Genomic DNA, 19,588 nt, shown 5'->3' on the forward strand with positions numbered 1-19,588 from the left:
AGGTTGAAAGATGCCCATCGGATCCTTGCTTGTGGGTTGTTAAAAATGGTAACCAAAGTCCATCAAGTGACCGTTTGGGCTAGATTCCATCCAAAAAGTTGTCAATTAGAAAGCCGTTGTCTGACTGTCTCCAACATTTCTATACACCAATTCATTATAAACAACGGTCCAAAACATGACACCAAATAAAAGGGAGAGAATGGAAGCCACCATTTCGCTATTATTTGTTATCATGTTTTAGATCGTTCATTTAAAATAAGTTAGTGTAATATAGCTCATTTTAAATTAAAGTTAACAATAAGACAAGCATACACAAAAAAATATATATTATGAAAAATATATCCATTCAGAAATCTTGTTTTTTCCACCGGCCGGCGGGTTTGCATAGAGTTGGCATACATCAGCAGCCTACAAAATCAAGATGCATGATGTTTATGCTAAAGAAAGTGAAGTTCAAGTTGCTGATATAGAGAATTCATAATCAAATGAGAACAAGACAAGATGAAAGCCAACACGACACACAACCTGAATGACCACTACCCATTCTTAGTCATTCTAATTATTAAATAACGTCTTACAAAAAAAAAAAATAATAATGATTAAATAATGAAACCCGGACAAAATAAAATAATGGCAATGATGCTAAGTTATATAAATATGCCATCCCGATGGTCACAAATAATGTTGGTCCAACGGAATACAATGCAGTATCTAAACCCCCAAAGGAATGGATCGGAATCTTTTACAATTGAACTAATCAAATTATACCAAATTTAACCAACCCCATAAAAAAAGAGGATTAATATTATGAGCATATCAAGACCAAATCAGAGCAAAAGCCCTACCATTGGCGGGTAAAGTTTTGTCCCAATAACCTAAAGGCAACACCTCTCAACCCACACACTCTACATGCGTAACATTGAAATATAATTTTTTTTTTTTTAAAAAAAAAAAAGTAATGCTAAAATCAACACTTATATCACAGTACAGTCACTTACCCTATAACAGTTATCATACCGTCGACAAAGGGATGGATAAGAATCCCATACAATTGGACTCCAAATTATACGCAATTTAAACAGGCCCATAAAAAAGACTGCAGGACCACCTAATCCAAGCAGCACAGGTCCAGAATCCACTTGCCCCTGAAATTATTCCACATACCATCCATACCCTATAAACGTACCACTGAAATATAAAATAAAAAACGTCTGAAAAACATCAATATTACGGAATCCACATGCAACTTTCAGAGCTAAAAATTCGAAGATGGAACAACTGAAATTTATTAAGCCGAGCAAGTTTTATACAAATTACATGGAGTAGAAACCCTCCCATACCCACGCTCAAGAAAGACAGAAGTTATACAAAGGAAGTTAGAGCTCTACGAGGTTATTCTACTGCACCCAAAATTTCTGCCTGAAACATGCAGGGCTTTATGGCTCCCCTCAGGCTATTGTTACATATAAATACAGAAACTACGACAACTGGATGCCATGACTCAAAGGAAACTTCCCAGGGTGACATTGCCGGGAGAACGACAAGGCCATAACAAGGGTGCAAAAATGGGCATATATATATATATATATGGCTTGGTGGAAGTGGAAAACTATAGACTTATCCCAACAAAAGCAACCAGTCACCTAGACATAACCAAGCTTGATAGAGACGAAACAACCGAAGTACTGAAAAGAGAATCTCCCATGTACTTGCAGTTCTCATGATCCACCTTCATCGATGTGGGAATTAAAAATCTCTCACACGAAATGATTTTACTACGCAGCTTCTGGACAGAGATTCCACCACCACGTCTTCTCTTCCTGGATGACTTCCATCTTAACTGGGCAAGCAAATCATCCTTTGAAAGATCACGAACCGCCTCCAATAATTTTGCCTTGTCATCTTCCGAGTCCGAACGAAAATCACTAGACCCAGTTTCATCTTGCTTTGAATGTCTGCTATAAGGAACGGTTGCTTGGGCTGGTTTGCCATCAGAAGATTTCCCTGCATCTGACTTTGTTTCTGAGCTAGATAATATTAAGTTAAGAAGGTCTGGTCTGTCCTTTACATGTACCCACCCACTTCCCAACCATTCTTGGGAATGTCTTAAGTCATCACGGCCAAAGATTGATTCCTGCTTTTCTCCTGCACCACAGTAAGAAATTAATAATCAGAAAATGAAAGCTAAACAAAAGTATTTTGCATTTAAATAAATGGAGCTATGTGTGCGTTTTTTTTTTTTTTTTTTGGAGAGGGTGGGTTGGTTGGTGAGGCCCGTGAGGGAACCAGGGCACTGTGTGAGGGAGGAAATCTGCAAATAGATCTTGAAGGAGTAAATCATGTTCAAACCTGGAAAATAAACATGTAGTTCATCTTCGGCTTCCTTTTGTACTACAATGCCTTCCCACCACCCATCATGCCGCCACACATCCACAACAGCACCAACATCAACAGCCCACGAAACTCTGCCTTTATTACACTGTGGGGGCGGCCGAACAGTAGTTCTCCCAGATATTCGAAGGCCCAAATGATCAGGAGCTGCAACCCTGGATGCTATTATCCATTCCTTCAACATCAAATCAAAAACTTTCTAGTAAGATCAAGGAATATGGGATGATATTGTCCATGAGTTCAAAAAATAAAGAAAAAGAAGAGAAATTATACAATGGTTAAAATGATTGCATACCTCAAGTTTTTTGGATTCATCTGTGGCATCCAGAATATCTTTATATTGAACCTTCACCTTATCTTTGTGCTTCTTGATGATCAAAGCTCTAAACCAGCACCCCCTAATACCACTGTCTTGAGAGAGAACTTCCACTTGAGAACCTACAGTTAAATACTGCAAAGGATTCTGCTTTGCATCTCCTTTGGATAAAATGGCAGCAGAACCTCCTCCTCTTATTCTGCAGATTTCAGTTCCACATTTTCTATCAATACCACTGTTGCATAAATTTTGAACATCCTCCAACGTTGCATGCATTGGCTCTATTCTGTTAGTGTATTGCAAGTGTACATCATCTTCTTTTGACTGGCAAAGCCTCTTTTTAGGTCTGATTCCAATGGTATCATTGACATTTTCTTCAGCTTTCAGACCATCAAAATGCTGAGAATTCCCCTGAGCATTTGAAGGAGAAAGGGTGTACATATATACGAGTATTTCCTGTTTCCAGTAACCTTTAATTTGTGTTATGTCAAAAGGCTTGACATCATCATTTTCAAACAGCTTGTAGCAAACAAATGGTTCCAACCGAGTGTGTGTAGCTTCATTCAGAAATTTCTCAAAATGCTGGGGACTGAGTACAGTAGCCAACCCATCTATGCATTCAATACTGAGATCTTGAAGACAAAGAGAGAAAAAAATCTCTCTGTCATTAAAATTGGGAGGCAAAACAACACCAACCTCATCAATTTTATGAAACCATCGTACCACAACCATCTTGTTGCCTCTAGAGTCCTCATACATGTCTTCTAAGTGAGCTGCAAGACGCTTATCCTCTTCCGCTAAAACATGTACAAAGTCATTAACCTAACAGATTTGGAAGAGAAGAGGAGAGACAAAAGAGTATGGGATGAGTAAGATGACAGAGGAATCGTAACCAAAGAATATATCCTAAAAAGAGTGCGCAACACCTACATGGATATAATCAATCAAAAACACCACATGAGATGAGGAAAAGAACACTCACAGAGATTTTGACACCATTTCTGCGAAAAGACTGATAATGCCTCCGTTTTTTCTTGCAAGTCCAAGGTGAACCTAACCATAGAAATTCTTTTGTATAATGGCCCAGCTTCTTTAAATGAGTGTCCTGGATCCAAAAAAGAAAAAAGAGAATATTATTGACAATCATATAAATAAAAAACCCTTCAGAGTCTCAAATAGACAGAAAATCACAAACCAGCTGTGCATGATTCTTACCTTCAAGGTTTGAACATCCAACTCACAAACATTTCTACCATCCAAAAAGACACCGGCCAAATGGGATGTGTCTTGATGTTGAGGTGGCGAATCTATAAATTGTAGGAAAAAAAAAAAGAATACAATTAAAACTAAACAAATAAGGTAGCATGGATAAAAACAAACTTCAATTTTTGTCAAGAAAACATGAAATAATAAATCTGCAGCTATATATAAGAACATACGCAACCAGATTATCAACCTGAACACACTTCATGTGGGAAAGTACAACCCATAGAAGTACAGAGAATCAGCGAAAGGGTTTAGGATTGACTAGGACCAGAAAAACTGAATAAATCGAGACATACATAGGAATATTATTAACGACGAAATGATTAAAATTTGACCATGAAAGATCTTAACCTAGAAATTTTGGGGGCATAAGGATTCCGAGGCTCTCAACCAGCTCTTTAAAAAATTGAATCCTGCAGCCCAGATCACAGTCAGTTCATTATAACGTGAACACCCAGAAGATTAACTCATAGTCACAGACATGGCAGATAACACAGGTCGAGGTTGAAGCAAAATAACAAAAAATAAATAAAAAATAAAAAAAGTCCGCAAAATAAAGCACAATACTCAAATGTTGTGGCTCTATGAAAATTCATGGGTCTGGAGTTCTCTAGATTACGGAAGATGGTCTGATTCGAAAATTCAATACGAAAAAAAGGCAAGGGAACATTGAGAAAACACGCAAAAACCCTAGAAGTTTGATAATTTGTCCAAACAAACCAGAAACTCATAAAGTTTCAACATCTCACAGATCAGAAATGGGGACCCAAAAAGCGATATGGCTTCTTAACCAATTGAAAACCGTAAAAAATGGATCTTCTGCAAAAACCAATTCCTTTAAGAAATCTGATTGTAATAAACCGCGCCCAATTTCCGTCAATTTGTTGACTTGTGAATTATGAGAAGGATCTGAAGGAAGAAAATTCCCAACAAAATCTCAAGAAAAAATCCATGTAATTCTGCATAGACCTTCATCATACCCGCTCAGATCTAACAAATTTACTCCACCACCCCCCTCCGGAAAAAAAAAAAAAAAAATCCTTACCACAAACACAAACCGAATTGAAAACAAGAACCGACAAAACAACACAAGACTCGTCTTTTCTTCTTCAATCAGACGAATCTCAGGACCCCCAAAGAAACCCACAAAATAAAGAAGGGAAAAAAGCCTAAGCCAATTTCGAAAAGAACGGAAGGAGAGAGAGAGAGAGAGAGAGAGAGAGAGAGAGGGGTATGGATATGCACCTGTAACGATGAAGTTGAGCCAATCAACGACCTCTCTGCGAGACTTGAGCTTCGAGAGCGACGACGAAGAGGGAAGGAGCGCTCGGTCCCTAATCGCATAGTGGTACGACATGTGCCTCAGGCTCTTCTCCTTCCCTATCACCACCAGATCTGTCGTTCCATCCCTCCTCTTCAGAAAGTAATGGACCTCTCTCCTGCCCTTGTCGCTGGACACGAACACCTCCTCCCAGCTCACGTACTCCGACGACGATGTCGTTTCTCTGGCCGCCCCCAACCTTTCCATCCCACAACTCAAACCTCTCAATCCCTCTTTCTAAACTCCAATTCCGAACACCCTATCTCTCTCTCGCTCTCTCTTTGCGTTTTGAGTTTCTCTCTCCCCCCCTCTCTCTCTCTCTCTATTATTTAAGGAGATGAGGAGGGGGGGAGGAGAGAAAGATTTGAATGGAAAATCGCAACTGTGCTAGGGTTTGGAGATGGACGGCTGGGATTGGGTCCGCGAGGATGACACGAAGGAAGGACGTAGGAAATTGCGGAGATTAACTATATGGGTGGGAAGTTTGTTTTGGCTCTTTTTCTTTTTCCTTTTATGAAAATGCCCCTGGTCGATTTTCGAATTTACCGGGTTTTTCGATATCCATCACATGGTGATATTGGGAGGGACAACGTACAAGTTGAGTGGTGGAGCCCGTAGTTGCCGGCGCGTTAGGGAAAGACTCATTCGGTCTGATTGCCAGCTGTCGTGATAATGATTTTACTTAACTTTTAACTCTCACGTAAATCTACTATAATTAGTGAATTTATTCAAAACATAAATAACGCATACATGCTTCCAAACCACGTATCTTCCCTAAAATTAGAATTTAGACATCATCAGATCCTAAGATAAATCCTATGTTTATTAATGTGTCTTGAGAATTTTTTTTATTTAAAAAATGTTTTAATATGACATAAATACTAAAAATTTTTATGAAAAATATAATCGTGCTTTAGAATGTAAACTAAAAATCGACAATGTGTAATGACTCGTTTTGTATATTGGTGCATGTAACCTTATTAAGAGATTGTTGTTTCTTCTTGATTACAAATAATGTTTTTTTTTTTCCCCTAAGACGCGGGAAGCAATCCATAAAAACAAGGCACTCACCATTTCTTCCATAAACAACTTTTTAAATTTTCCTTTTTCTTTCTTATTAAGTAAATCCTCACTTATGCATTAGGCATCATAATATTTTTCTTATGTCACACCCGACTTGATCACATGTGTTTGTTTTTCTTCTCGTTGAATATTTTTTTGACTTGGAGTATAATATTCAACCAAGTGACTATTCAACAATGAATTATATAGTTAAGGAAAGTAATTATAACTCGAAACATTGATGGTGTTGAGAATTGGGCCAACAAAGCCCCACAACCCACAAAATATAGAATTGAGATCCATTATAATTGAAGAGAAATTTGAGATTTTCTAATTGTTAATCGTGACAATTCATTTTAAATTCAATGGTTTATAAAATGTCGATTGTTTTTGTATAACCGATGCATTAAATACTGACTTTTGTTTTACCGAGGTTTAAATAATTTTATTGATCATTAAATTTAAAATAAATTATCACAATTAACAATTAGAGAATTTTCAATTTTTTATCAATTTGAGAGAATCTGGATCCCAAAACATAATTACACAGGCTTATAAAACATGTCAATAAGATGAAAAACGGGCTCATATATAAGATTCTTTCATGTTATGTACCACACAAGAGATTCGTATACACAACCGCATAATCACATTAAGGCCTACTATGCTAAATACATTCCTAAAGTATAAAGAGGGAGGGGTTTAGAACTTGGGTCATAATGGGAAAAAAGACACACAATCACTACTATAAAGCATAATTAGATAAAAATATTTTTATTATTCACACTTATTTTATATTGATTAACATGTCATATTTTTACTAACTTTGCTTTGTTTTTTAAAATAATTGACATGAAAAGTTACTCAAAATATGTAATATTAATCAATATAAAATGATTATGATAAATAAACATAAAAAATAAAACAAAAAAAATAAATTTGAGCATTACTCTTTGTGACATAGCACATCGATTACACAAGAAGCTATACACAATTTTTTTAAGGTTGTACTAAAAATTATTATTAAATTTTGAAAAAATTATTATTAACTTTTAAATACAGTAAATACTTTTTTTTTTTTTTTTTTTTTTTTGTGTGTCGCGTTCAAAAATATGCCCAAGAGAAAAATGAAAGTGAGAATGAGAATAAGAGCTCGAATTGCTTGACAAGGCAGTCAGAATTCACGCTTGGAAAATATTTCGCACTGTGAAGTGTTAACGACCGTTACTGGTGGCAATTTTACTGCAAGTTATAATTGGCGACACCCCGACAGGTCCCTCTCCAACCTTTTAAAAGGCAATTGGGTATGGTGGGGAGACCAAAAAAACAAAAAAGACGTTATTTATTTACAAAAGATCTCAAGTGGGAAAAAAGACTGGACCGGGCCCTTTGCTGCGAGTTCTCTTGTTATGCTGATATAATTTTCCATTGGGCCATATGAGTTAATTAGTTAAGAATTTCAATTATTATTGTTTTATACATATATATCTTTCTTAAAACATAAATATTAATAAAAATTCAAGCTCCCCGTCAAGCTCAGTCCCGATGCCATTGTGCTCGATCACCACTCATGAGAGCTAGAGACAGACAGAGAGAGAAAACAAATATTTCGATAATATTTATGTAAGATAGTTTTAAGGAGGTTATAATTAAGTAATTCTTTTTTTTTTTTTTCCATTTTTAACATAATTTAATTCCATATAAAGGTTGGTAAATGATTAATTTTATTATGAAGTCATCTTAAATAAATTGAAAGATTTATCATGTATATGTCAATAATGTGTGACAATATATTCAATATATACAACTAGCCAATTTAAAATAGAATAATTTTTTTTTTTTTTAAAAAAAAAAAAAAAACACGTCTCCAAGAGGTAGCTCAATCGGCTGGGACCACACTTAATGAAGTGGAGGTCACTGGTTCGAATTCTCTTCCTCTTTTTGTGCAGATATGTCAAAAAAATAAAAAATAAAAAAATAAAAAATTGTATATAGACTAAAAAATAGAATGATCCTATTCCCGCCAATAAAGCGTCAAAACAGCAACTTTGTCATTACAAATATCATTGGCGTATTATTTAATTGTGATTATAATATAACAAAAAAATGTGGAGAGTGATGAATAAAGGCAGAATAGGTGACGTGACCCATAGGAAATGGCTCCAAAAGACAGCTAAGGCCGGCCCTAAAACTGGGAAGCACTAGGAGAGCGGGAAAGTCATACGGGATCTTTTTCTTATTCTTCACGAATCTGACCGGTTGCCTCGCTCAAATGAAACCACTTTTTGTCACCGGAATTTCCCGGTAACCGCGATGGACCCGGCTGAGTTGGAAGCATCCGTTTGCCAGATATTCACGTGACCTCAACTCAACCTGTCAGTTTCTGATTGCGAGGAAGGACAAGGGGAGCACGGCCTTACGTGCTTACCATAACCCACGAATTAATGCTCGAAAATACAAACGTGACTAATGCATACTTTTCAACCTTTTCTGCTTGGTTTGATGGTCGACGACTGGACTCAACTCAAATTTACATTTTAAATTTTAAAAAATTCGTACAATTATAGATATTTTGGAAGTTCAAAGTTTGAATACTATGCTGTGTAGATTTCATGTAAAAAGTTTAGGGAACATTTTGAATTTGTTCCAAATTTTAAATTTGCATATAAATTTATACTGAAAAAAATAAAAACAACAAATTTGCATAAATCCATTAAGGCAACAAACTTTTATTACGAGGCTATGTCTTTTCTCTATAATTTGTCTCTTTCTGTTTTTCTAGACAACACAAAAGAAAAAACTTCAAGATAAGAAAAAATCTAGATATTTCTTTCTCAATTTTCACGGTAGCAGTGCTTCGTGTCTTCTTATTAAACTACACCGGTCTCCATTTCTAGCAGGTTGCTTTAAATCTAGTTTGTAAATCTATATCCAAATCTAGTTTTTCAACCTTAGATTTGACCGTCCTCTTCGGTCAAGGCGTGTCTTCCGAAGGAATGTCTACAATGCCATGCTCCTCTACTGCTGCTTGTAGGGTTTTTGTTTTTTGTTTTTTGTTTTTATTTATTTTGTTTGTCATGGCCTTTGGGTTGGTGATAGATTTGTTGTCCTGACTTTCGGGTTGAGAATGTAGTAGATCGGTGTAGGGGCTTAACTCTCACGGCTAGATTTTTAGTTTTTAGTTGTTTTTTTATTCTTGTTTTGTATTTGGGTAACCCATTTTTTAGATCTAGTCTACACAAAGTATATATGTTCCATAAATATAATAATACACGGGTTAGCGGAAGTTTTAAGTTATTTTTATGACTTTGTAACCTTCATAACTTTTGGTTATGATTTTTCAGAGTTGTATGCTTTATATTGTAAGAGCTTTATGCTCATGAAATTTCATCGATGCAAGTTTCATATTTTTCAAAAAAAAAAAAAAAACTTTTATTATTATTATTAGTTAGTGATGTGTATGTCACCGCTTTATTTTAAAATTTGAAGTGATCTAACACTATAAATGCAACAAAGTAACAAAACAAAATTTTGACTATAAAAAGATTTTAAATTTGCTGTATATAGTGTCGCGTTATTTAAAAATTAAAATGATGTGGTAACATATTTACTATATGCACGGGCAAAACTATACACACAGTTATTTTGGGCCTAACAAGGTCTGAGCGAGTCTTTGCTTGAAATGGGCTTCTTGATCCGGTCCCAAAGGAAGAAACCTAAGTATATGATGATAGATTATAAAATGAATTCTCTCTGTTGCCCATTTCAAGTCTGAACCACTAATGCGGTTGAAGAACTTTTTCTTGGGTTAAGCCCGAATCCTTGTAGAAAATATTATTTTCCTTTTAATCCATGGAGCCTCAAGCAAGTTGTAGCTCGTGGGCTCTAATAATGCAATAATACATATTACAATTTATATTATCTTTCATGTATCGCCTCTAAAAGCCCATTAGGTTTGGGCTTTCAAAAACCTAACAACCGTCTGGATCTGAGCTTACTGACTATACAATCTTTGGTGTAATCCATTAAAAAGTTGTTAAATATTTAATATAGTATTAAAAAAATTACATCACGTGTAATTGACACCCAATCTAACATATATATAGAATGAAAATTCATATATACTCCATAGGGTATGTTCGTTATCATGTTTGGGGGTATTTTTGTTTTTTATTTGAATAAAAAAGTATTTTGATGTAATATAAATGAAAAAATAATTTTTGTGCTTTGACGAGCGTTTTCTATTTTGAATTGTTTGTTAATATTTTATACTTTAAACAAAAATGTTAACAAATATGACCAAGCTATTTTGGTGACTTTCTTCTTTATTCATTTTTTCGGCATTTTCATGATTTATTTAGCCCATCAGTGAAGTCAAACATCTTAATAATAATTCATTGCTATAGGTTGTTCGTTCTATAATTCTATAAAAAGTGGAAGTTGTGATTTATTTGTGGAGCAATAAAGTGTGAAAACACTTCTTTTTTTCCCTAATCTGTAAAGAGGGGTAACAAATAAGTGGATTGTTAAAGTTGTTTTATATTTGTATGGTTCTTATGTGACGTTATGTTCTTACTGTTTAAAGAAAGAGAAATGCTATAAACTACATTTCAAAATTTATATACCTCTTAAACTATCACTTAATTAATAATAGTTTTTATTTTTCAAGCTTTCAAGCTTTCGCGGGGCTCTGAGTTGGCTCAGGATAAGTCAGGGGCCTTTGGGCCCATTGTCAGGGCAGGGCCAATGTGACCCGAAGGTTTTGGGCCCTCAGTAGAGGGATCCACTGAATCGGTATTGGACCTTCTCTTCAGGCTGGCCCAAAATAGATTAGCAAGATAGCCTAAATGAGGAGCTTCTTCGCAAACAATTCGTAACGATTTGGCGTGGGAATTCTTGTAACGAACTTGAGGGTCCTCAAAGGCAAAATCAGGAAAATGCAGCGGGCGATGTTACCACAGTGAGTAGGGAGTAGCTCCAAGCTCTTCCTAAATCCCAACCAACTTCCCACCTCGTCTTCTCCGCCCCCTGCATCTCCCTCTTATTTCCTTTCCCTCCTACTCTCGCAACACTCTCACGCACAAACGCAAACACAAAAAAGACACTCTCTTTCTCTCTCTCCCATCAATGGCTCTTCTCGTGAGGCTTCCTCTCTCCAACGCTTCCGTATCCTTCTCCTCCTCCCTCTCCCTCTCCCTCCCCACGCAATCTCGCTCGTCTTTTCGCGCCAAGAGTCCGCGTCGGAGGAGGCCCATTCTGACCGTCCAAGCCAAGATCAGGGAGATCTTCATGCCGGCCCTGAGCTCCACCATGACGGAGGGCAAGATCGTCTCCTGGATCAAGGCCGAGGGGGACCGGCTCTCCAAGGGCGAGAGCGTCGTCGTCGTCGAGTCCGACAAGGCCGACATGGACGTCGAGACCTTCTACGACGGCATTCTCGCCGCCATCGTTGTCCCCGAGGGGGAGTCCGCCCCGGTTGGGGCCCCCATCGGCCTCTTGGCCGAGTCCGAGGAAGAAATCGCCGAGGCCCGAGCCAAAGCCGCCTCTAAATCCTCTTCTTCCGCTCCCAAACCCGCTACTTCCCCTCCTGAAACCGCTACCTCCAGTCCGGCTCCTGCAATCCCTCAGCCTCCGCCCGCTAAGCCAGTCTCGGCCGGTCCGAGGAAGATCGTAGCGACGCCGTTTGCGAAGAAGCTAGCGAAGCAGCACAAGGTGGATGTTGAATCGGTGGTGGGGTCCGGTCCGTTCGGCCGAATCACGCCGGCTGACGTGGAGGCTGCGGCCGGAATTACGCCTTCGAAGAGTAGTACCGGAGGCGAAGCAAATGCCAGAATAAATATCGCCGCCAAGCCGGCTGCGCCGAAACCTGCAGCTCCAACAGCCGCTCCGCCTCCGATTCCGGGCTCCACGGTCGTGCCGTTCACGACGATGCAAGCAGCGGTGTCGAAGAACATGCTGGAGAGCCTCACCGTGCCGACTTTCCGCGTGGGTTATCCAGTTACCACCAATGCGCTCGACGCGCTGTATGAGAAGGTACATTTTAGGTCCCAATCATTCTTTGGATTCAAATTAGCGTACTTGGTGTTTGACAATTTGATTTGGTACTGAGCAAGGGATTATGTGTGCATTTTCAGGTGAAACCAAAGGGTGTGACCATGACTGCGTTGCTAGCCAAGGCTGCAGCCATGGCACTAGTTCAGCACCCAGTTGTCAATGCAACCTGTAAAGACGGCAAGAGTTTTACGTATAATAGTAGCATAAACATTGCGGTTGCTGTGGCAATCGATGGTGGGTTGATTACCCCTGTTCTTCAGGACGCAGACAAGGTAAGTGATTCCATAAAATTATGTGATTAATCGTTGTAACTTGTAATTAAGCTTAATAGGTATTTGGTTTTTGGTTTTCTGAGTTTGGAGTTAGTTTTTTAGTTGATTACCTGTACTTGATGGGGCAGTTGGATTTGTATCTGTTATCTGAAAAATGGAAAGAGCTGCTGAAGAAGGCCCGAGCAAAGCAACTCCAGCCTAATGAATACAATTCAGGTTTTTACTTTTTTTTTTGTTTTTGTTTTTTGGGTGATATAATCTGTTAGGAGCAAATAACAGTTAGTTATTCTCGAATTCTATGCAGGGACTTTCACTTTATCCAATTTGGGCATGTTTGGAGTGGACAGGTTTGATGCTATTCTTCCTCCGGGCCAGGTGAGTGATAACTAACAAGGGCTAGGATTTTTTGACCCTCATGAATTGATGGGATTGTTCTGCCTATTATAGTTATTTAGCCATTTGCTCAAAGTTTGGGAATGATGTTCAGGGGGCCATCATGGCTGTTGGAGCATCAAAGCCAACTGTTGTGGCTGATGCAGATGGATTCTTTAGTGTGAAAAGTAAAATGCTGGTAAGTTTAGTTTCCATTTCTTCTTCAATTTATAAGATGATGTACTTCACACTCACAAGCTTATTAATTGGAAGACCATACAAGGATCCAAGTCAGATTTCTAAGGCATTTTGGGGTATCAGTCTGTCAATTAACCTGTACAGGTTGTTCTATCAATATATGAGTAGTTGGGGTATATGAAAAGATAAACTAATTTATCTTTGGCAGTCACAATCTCAACTAATTTATTTAAAGTTCTGTAGTTCTAAGTTCTAGCAGCAATTTTGTGCGTCCTTCATAATTTCACTAGATTTTAGAATCAATTGAATAGGGAGCTCATTTAGACTAAAATGCCTGTTGAAGGGAAAAGACCAAAAGTATCAGCGTTCATTTTTTTGTGAAGTCCAGTATGAGAAGTAGCCCGTGGGCCTTGGCTCATGTGATAAAAGGCGAGGGGCTAGGTTTTGGGCCTTGGCTCATGTGATAAACGATCTGTTTGGGAAATATTCTAGTTCCAATATATTATTCTATGTGATAAACAAAAGCATGTGCCTATTGCAAAAACCTTGTAGTGATAAGTTATACCGTGATTTATGCTTCAATTACAAGAATAATTGCAGATACATCTTTGGCAGCGTGTTTCCAATAACTGTTTTGGAAATTTTGGCCTAATCGTTGTCCATTTCTCTAAATCTGAAAATCTAGTTTATGCATCTTCCATCCATTCTTGTTTGTGAGACTGAAACAATGGAAGAGAACTTGATCTTGAAAATACTTGTTGTCATTTTTCCATATGTCAAAAATACATTTTTGAGGGGAAGAAATTTTTCCTAAAATCCTTCCCTGTCATCCAAAGAAAAATAGTAGACAGATGGGTGGTAACCATCTCACTTAGGGGCCTTGCACTGTATATAAGAAGTAGCTTCATAGCTTAATTCTTTTTGAAGCATGTCATTAAATATGCTTATTTGTTTTAACTGTTTACCTAAATAAGTCTTTCACGGTAGAAGAATTTCTGAATGCCCATTGAACTTAGACTATAAAGGAGTGGTAAAGCAGGAACTGGAGATGAGGAAAGAGAGAAAAAAAAAATGCAAGTGAATAGTCCTCCAGAGCAAGAGTCTATCATCTTCCATCAGGACTTGGACTTGGAGAGGATTCAGAAGGGGTGTGGATTTTTTAGGAATTTCTTGGTCATTCGTGTTATAGGAATTCATTTTGTAAATGATGTTTGATTTTAGAAAGAAAACTAGAGGAACTAATGAAGAACTAGCCGCAGGAGTTGAAAGGAGGGTAATATCGGAAATCATTTGTAAAAGATTGAAAATCCTGGACTCCAGGAGCTTAGGTTTTTTGCAATTTATCTCCAAGGTTGAACTGCAATTTTGCTGGGTCTGCTAGAGCTGTCAACAATCACTCTGAACTTTGGCTCTCTTGCATTTCATGGATATATGCTTCTATTTGTATTACTTGGCACGCTATTAATGAAATTAACTGTTGTCTGCGAGGGTCAAAGTGTTTATACGGGAGAGAACACTTGAAAGGAGAGATTGTATCTTAACCTCATCCCAATGCTCACCTATTTGAAATGACTGTAAGGGGAACAGAATGCTCCCTCTGAAGTTGTTCTAACTAAATGGCTTTGAAGTTAAATTTGCTAATTTATGTTCTTGGACTCCAGTATTTGGATATATGAATATCTTTTAATTACTGCTTGGGTTGTACCAGTTGGGTCCCTCGGCTATATATGAACATTATGCATTTTCTGCATTTAATTTTGTCAATTAAAAAGAAAACAGGTTATCGGCTGAAAAAGACACCCAAATTTCTTTAGTAGTTTAAAAATTCTACCTAAGATCTTAACTGAGTTGGCATGTGAATCTTTTAACAGGTGAACGTAACAGCTGATCACCGGATTGTTTACGGTGCTGACTTGGCTGCCTTTCTTCAGACCTTTGCAAAAATTGTTGAGAACCCGGAAAGCCTGACATTGTAGACGATGCATCAGGTTTCTACAAATTGAAACCTGCTGAATTTCAGTCTCTATTCTCTAGTGGATAACGGATGATAATGGTGTGGCTTACCGGACAGTGCACAGCCTAGTTTTGCGGTGGTCCATAGCAATATTATGCTCGTGTTGTATTTCATTTTGTTTTGGGTTTATATAGGCTTCCAGTACTTTTTCAGATATTGTTGAGTCGATTTTTATAGAGGGGAATAACTTCGAAGTTTTTGATGGGACTCTGGACCTGTTTTGTTAGGAAGGGAGTGATCTTTCAAGTTCATTTCCTCAGCATTATTAGGTCACCAAATTTAGATTTGTATTTGCAGTTTGACATTGGCTAAAAGCTCTTTATGGTATGAACTGAAACAACCCCTTGGGAATATAATAATTTACTTTGCTAAACCATACAGATCGTTCTCAAATTTGACTGTTCTAAACCAATTTTGGCAAAAGATTATACTTCTTGCCTGGTGACAACTGTTTGTATACAAGTCATCATATTACATAGTCTTGATAAGCACTGCTACATCTTAAAAAGAACAAAGTTTTCCTCTAAACTAAATGCAGGAATTTTTTTCAATTCAGTCTATTAAATTGATATGTAATCAAAATGCATATGATTCTCACGTGAATTTTTAAAGGTATATGTGAGAATTACATGCATTTTGAACACATGCCAAACTTAATAAACTGAGTTGACGAATTTGGACTTCCTGTTAAAAATGCATGCCATTAACTATGGCTCCTGTTAAAAATGCATGCCATTAACTATGGCTCCTGTTAAAAATGCATGCCCATTAACTATGGCAAAACTAATATCGCATAATTAATTGGATATGATAAAAGCATCAATGGGTTAAAAAAAGAAAAGAAAAGGAGCGCTAGAAATGGTTATTGATGAATAAGAAACACTTCAAGGAAGCTCCACGGCTGTCTTCGAACAGCAAGATTCATGACAGACTTCCTAGGCTACCATGGAAGAAGAAATCTCGCACAAATGTGAAGTCACCAGTCCAAGCTGATATTCCTGGAGCGGTAAAGCTTGTCAATGTAGGCTATTACAGGAAGCACAGCACTGACATACCTTCTCATTTTCTTCTCTGCTGACTGATCTGCAACACCATCGATGATAGAAGTTGAGGCCTCTTGGGAAGGCTACATTTCTAATATAAAATTGAATGAGATTATGGGAAGAATCAAAGATATATGATCATTATCCGTTCACTATTAGATCAGGCTGAACATTACTAAAAAGGATGAAACCTGATAAAACCTTTCTTAGCAATCCTCAAACAGAGAAGGCGTAGAAAGAAAATGTAAAATATAATGAAAAAGATAAACACAGTCGTAATGAATTGTATATCTACAACAGGCATGCTTACTATCTTCAACAACAATTTCCAATGCGTTTTCATCTATATGTGATTAGTTACTTCTATTTGCTATGTTAACAGGCATCATCAATGCGCTTTAGTGTATCAAGCTTTGGGATTAATTTTTGTTCGAATATAAAGTGTAGAGTGGAAAAATGTTGAGTCTAAACCCAATAATTTAAGCTTTTGCGTTGAGTAATATCCAAGATGTTATATTATAGTCTCACTTTGAAACGAAACTAGAGTTTCTTATCAGGAGGGAAGGGTTGTGTCTCACTTTGAAACGAAACTAGAGTTTCTTATCAGGAGGGAAGGGTTGTGTTCATTTTTGTGTATGCATAGTTTATAGAAGCAAATGAGCTGTGGGTTAAATGAGTATCAGGTGGGTTAGATTTTTGGGTTGTTCAACAACTGTTTAGACTTTTAATATTTTGAGCCGTTTTCTTTCTTTTTATGAGATTTGGGTCGTATAAAGATGTGGGTTAAATGTGTGTATATACACATACATACTTTTAAGAAAATTCATAATGGGGGCACCTGGTGCCGTCTCTGGTCTCACGAGTAGACTTTCCATAGTTGGATGTCCTCAACACCTTTGTCTTTACCATTGCAATAATAAACAATGCAAATCAAGACTTGGTCCTCAAAAGTAAAATTTTGAATAGAACTCACCAGTTTCGTTGAGCTTGTGCAGAAGTTTGTCTCTTGTTGGAAGAGCATACATCCCAGCAGCTACCGCTGTCCTCACTGTCCATGAGTGGTATGGTGCACAAACTTGCGCATAAGCTGTTGAAGCTGCTGCCTTCAAAGAGTGATCTCTAAAAGTGCAAAAAGAAGATTATTAGATGTTATCAGAGAAGATTCAAGAAAATAAATAGTAAATAGTACTTTTAGAAGTACTACAACTTTTATTACAACAAGTTCTTTACAAACTGGTCAAATTTATCTGTCAGCCACTAAACAATCTATTATTAAATAGATGCTGCATATTTAAACAGTGAACAAACAGATGCTGCATCTTATTCGAACTGCAGAATGCAATAGGAAAAAAGATGAAGGATACAATTGTGAAGGGGGTGAAACATACTCAGTTGAAAAAAAGTGCTCAAATAAAGCTCTGATGAGGTCAAGCCCCTGTCTAACTCGTCGTAAATTACGTGAAAGGCTTCCTGGTTTCTTTACAGTGCCATTTGAAACATCGAGATCAAGTATTTCTTGTAAAGTGCTATGTGTCCTTGATGCTTCCTTAAGATTGCGAACCTGTTTGCATCAAAAGGGCCATTGGATTCAGGAAGCATATCTGAATGCACCCATGAAAAGTGTTCAAATCAATTGGACCCGACAAGCGACATAAAGGAAGGATCAATACATGTAAATGTTGTAAGAAACACAAACTTCAGAAGCCAAGTTCAAAGGCTCCCTGAAGTCTCCAAATGTGCATGTCAATTTATCAAGATATTATCTACTTGATGCTCCATATTAAAGCATCCTGAAAATATTACATTACATTCCAACAAAATTGAATGCCTCACCTCGAAATAATCACGGTTTGGGAGAGGAAAAAGATTCGATTCCTTCAGATATTTATAAATACTTCAAAATTACTTGATTTGCACCCAATAACACAGTAATGTTGTATCAATAATTTATTGACAATTTCACATTTCTATTATATGTGAAACTCGAACAAACACAATGAGGGAAAATAAATGGGCAGAGAAAGATTGAGAGGGCGGTGAAGAAAAACAACCTTGGCGACGTACTCCAATTCGGCGAACTTGAAAGCGATGCCGAGGCATTCAAAAAGAACGGAGACCCAAGAGCAGGCGTCGCAGAAGGTGTCCAATCGGAGCCGCGCCTCTTCTTTGGACCCTTCCTTGTGTGATTTCAAGAGCCTGGCGAGCTCCTCGAAGGCCTCCGCTATGGACGACAGAGGCGTCACAGAGCCATCGTTGAAACTTTCCACTGCCACCCCGTCCATCTCATTGTTTCGTTTTGGTCGTCCTCAAAAACCTATATATTCCTTTCACCGCCATATTTGAATCCTCGTGAGTCGTAATGGGGCTTAATTATTGGGTCCCACACGTAAAAATATATTTCCTTGCTTTTGGCGTTTTGGCCTTTGGGATCTTTGTGTTGGAAAGACACGCGACGTGTGAGGAAATGGAAGGGCGGTTCGCGAGAAGGTTCGCTACGGATGCGCTGTGCCTAAGACGCAACCTTTCCCTTTGCTTATTAATCAGAAACACTCGCAGAGAGAGAGAGAGAGAGGAAAAGTCAAGGAGGCACGTGTAGTATGTTGGGTCCAATATGGACCACGTGAGCCCATGATCTTTTTAGAATGGGATTCAGCCCACCCAATTCGCGTACGGCATAAATTCTGTCTTCACGATGGACCGAATCTGATTCTTCTTTCTTCTACGATCCACGGTGGATGGAATTTAATATCTTCTAAATTTTTGGTATAATTATAAGCTTTTTGATGATTTAAAGTTTTTTTATTTCGTTACGTTACATAGCATTTTTTTTTTTTTTTTTTTTTTTTTTTAAAAAACGCCTTTCAAAACAATCAACAATCATAATTCATATCCCTTGAGTGGTTCAAATCGACGTCATAGTAATTAAGCTGGTTGAGTTGAAGATATACAAGAAAAGATGATTTAAAATTGAGTTCTTTTACTTTACATGATTTTAGAAAATTAATTTTGCAAACACGATCATTCACGGGTCTTGTTGTGATTGATCATTTACTCAGTTATATGTATATTATAAACATATAATCAATTGTGCTCTATTAATTGAGATAGTAAACCTTTTGAAGGTAGTACGTATAACTTTGGTATCGTTAAGTTTGAGATTATTTAATTTAATATAATATCGGAGTAAAAATTCTAAATTTGAATATTGTCGCTTTATTTTTTAGGTGGTCTATTAATTTTTTAATTACATGGACCTTGAACAAAAAAATATATTCTAGA

General features: G+C 37.4%; 3 protein-coding genes across 5 annotated transcripts; 1 reads left to right on the forward strand and 2 right to left on the reverse strand.

Annotated features, from left to right (window-relative positions):
- Positions 1–1,594: 1,594 nt before the first annotated feature.
- On the reverse strand, positions 1,595–5,748 carry LOC132184193 (uncharacterized). Of its 2 annotated transcripts, XM_059597729.1 has the most exons (7): positions 5,219–5,307; positions 4,325–4,386; positions 3,923–4,014; positions 3,690–3,812; positions 2,687–3,529; positions 2,350–2,566; positions 1,595–2,145 (listed from the first exon to the last, which is right to left on the reverse strand). In XM_059597729.1, the coding sequence occupies exons 2-7, from the start codon at positions 4,341–4,343 to the stop codon at positions 1,640–1,642; spliced, it is 1,800 nt and encodes a 599-aa protein (XP_059453712.1). In that variant the 5' UTR covers positions 4,344–4,386; positions 5,219–5,307; the 3' UTR covers positions 1,595–1,639. The 2 variants fall into 2 exon arrangements, with proteins under 2 accessions (XP_059453712.1, XP_059453711.1); XM_059597728.1 differs by lacking the exon at positions 4,325–4,386 and having other exon boundaries at positions 5,219–5,748.
- A 5,491-nt stretch (positions 5,749–11,239) lies between these two features.
- On the forward strand, positions 11,240–15,642 carry LOC132184194 (dihydrolipoyllysine-residue acetyltransferase component 4 of pyruvate dehydrogenase complex, chloroplastic). Its single transcript, XM_059597730.1, has 6 exons — positions 11,240–12,389; positions 12,491–12,682; positions 12,811–12,898; positions 12,987–13,057; positions 13,170–13,253; positions 15,124–15,642. The coding sequence occupies exons 1-6, from the start codon at positions 11,484–11,486 to the stop codon at positions 15,226–15,228; spliced, it is 1,446 nt and encodes a 481-aa protein (XP_059453713.1). The 5' UTR covers positions 11,240–11,483; the 3' UTR covers positions 15,229–15,642.
- A 17-nt stretch (positions 15,643–15,659) lies between these two features.
- On the reverse strand, positions 15,660–18,779 carry LOC132184195 (ACD11 homolog protein). Of its 2 annotated transcripts, none has more exons than XM_059597731.1 (4): positions 18,361–18,772; positions 17,698–17,870; positions 17,283–17,428; positions 15,660–16,349 (listed from the first exon to the last, which is right to left on the reverse strand). In XM_059597731.1, exons 1-4 carry the CDS (start codon positions 18,589–18,591, stop codon positions 16,243–16,245), a joined length of 657 nt encoding a protein of 218 aa, XP_059453714.1. In that variant the 5' UTR covers positions 18,592–18,772; the 3' UTR covers positions 15,660–16,242. The 2 variants fall into 2 exon arrangements, with proteins under 2 accessions (XP_059453714.1, XP_059453715.1); XM_059597732.1 differs by having other exon boundaries at positions 16,312–16,400; positions 18,361–18,779.
- Positions 18,780–19,588: the final 809 nt, after the last annotated feature.

The sequence above is a fragment of the Corylus avellana genome, chromosome ca6 (genome assembly GCF_901000735.1).
Source record: "Corylus avellana chromosome ca6, CavTom2PMs-1.0".
Taxonomy (NCBI): domain Eukaryota; kingdom Viridiplantae; phylum Streptophyta; class Magnoliopsida; order Fagales; family Betulaceae; genus Corylus; species Corylus avellana.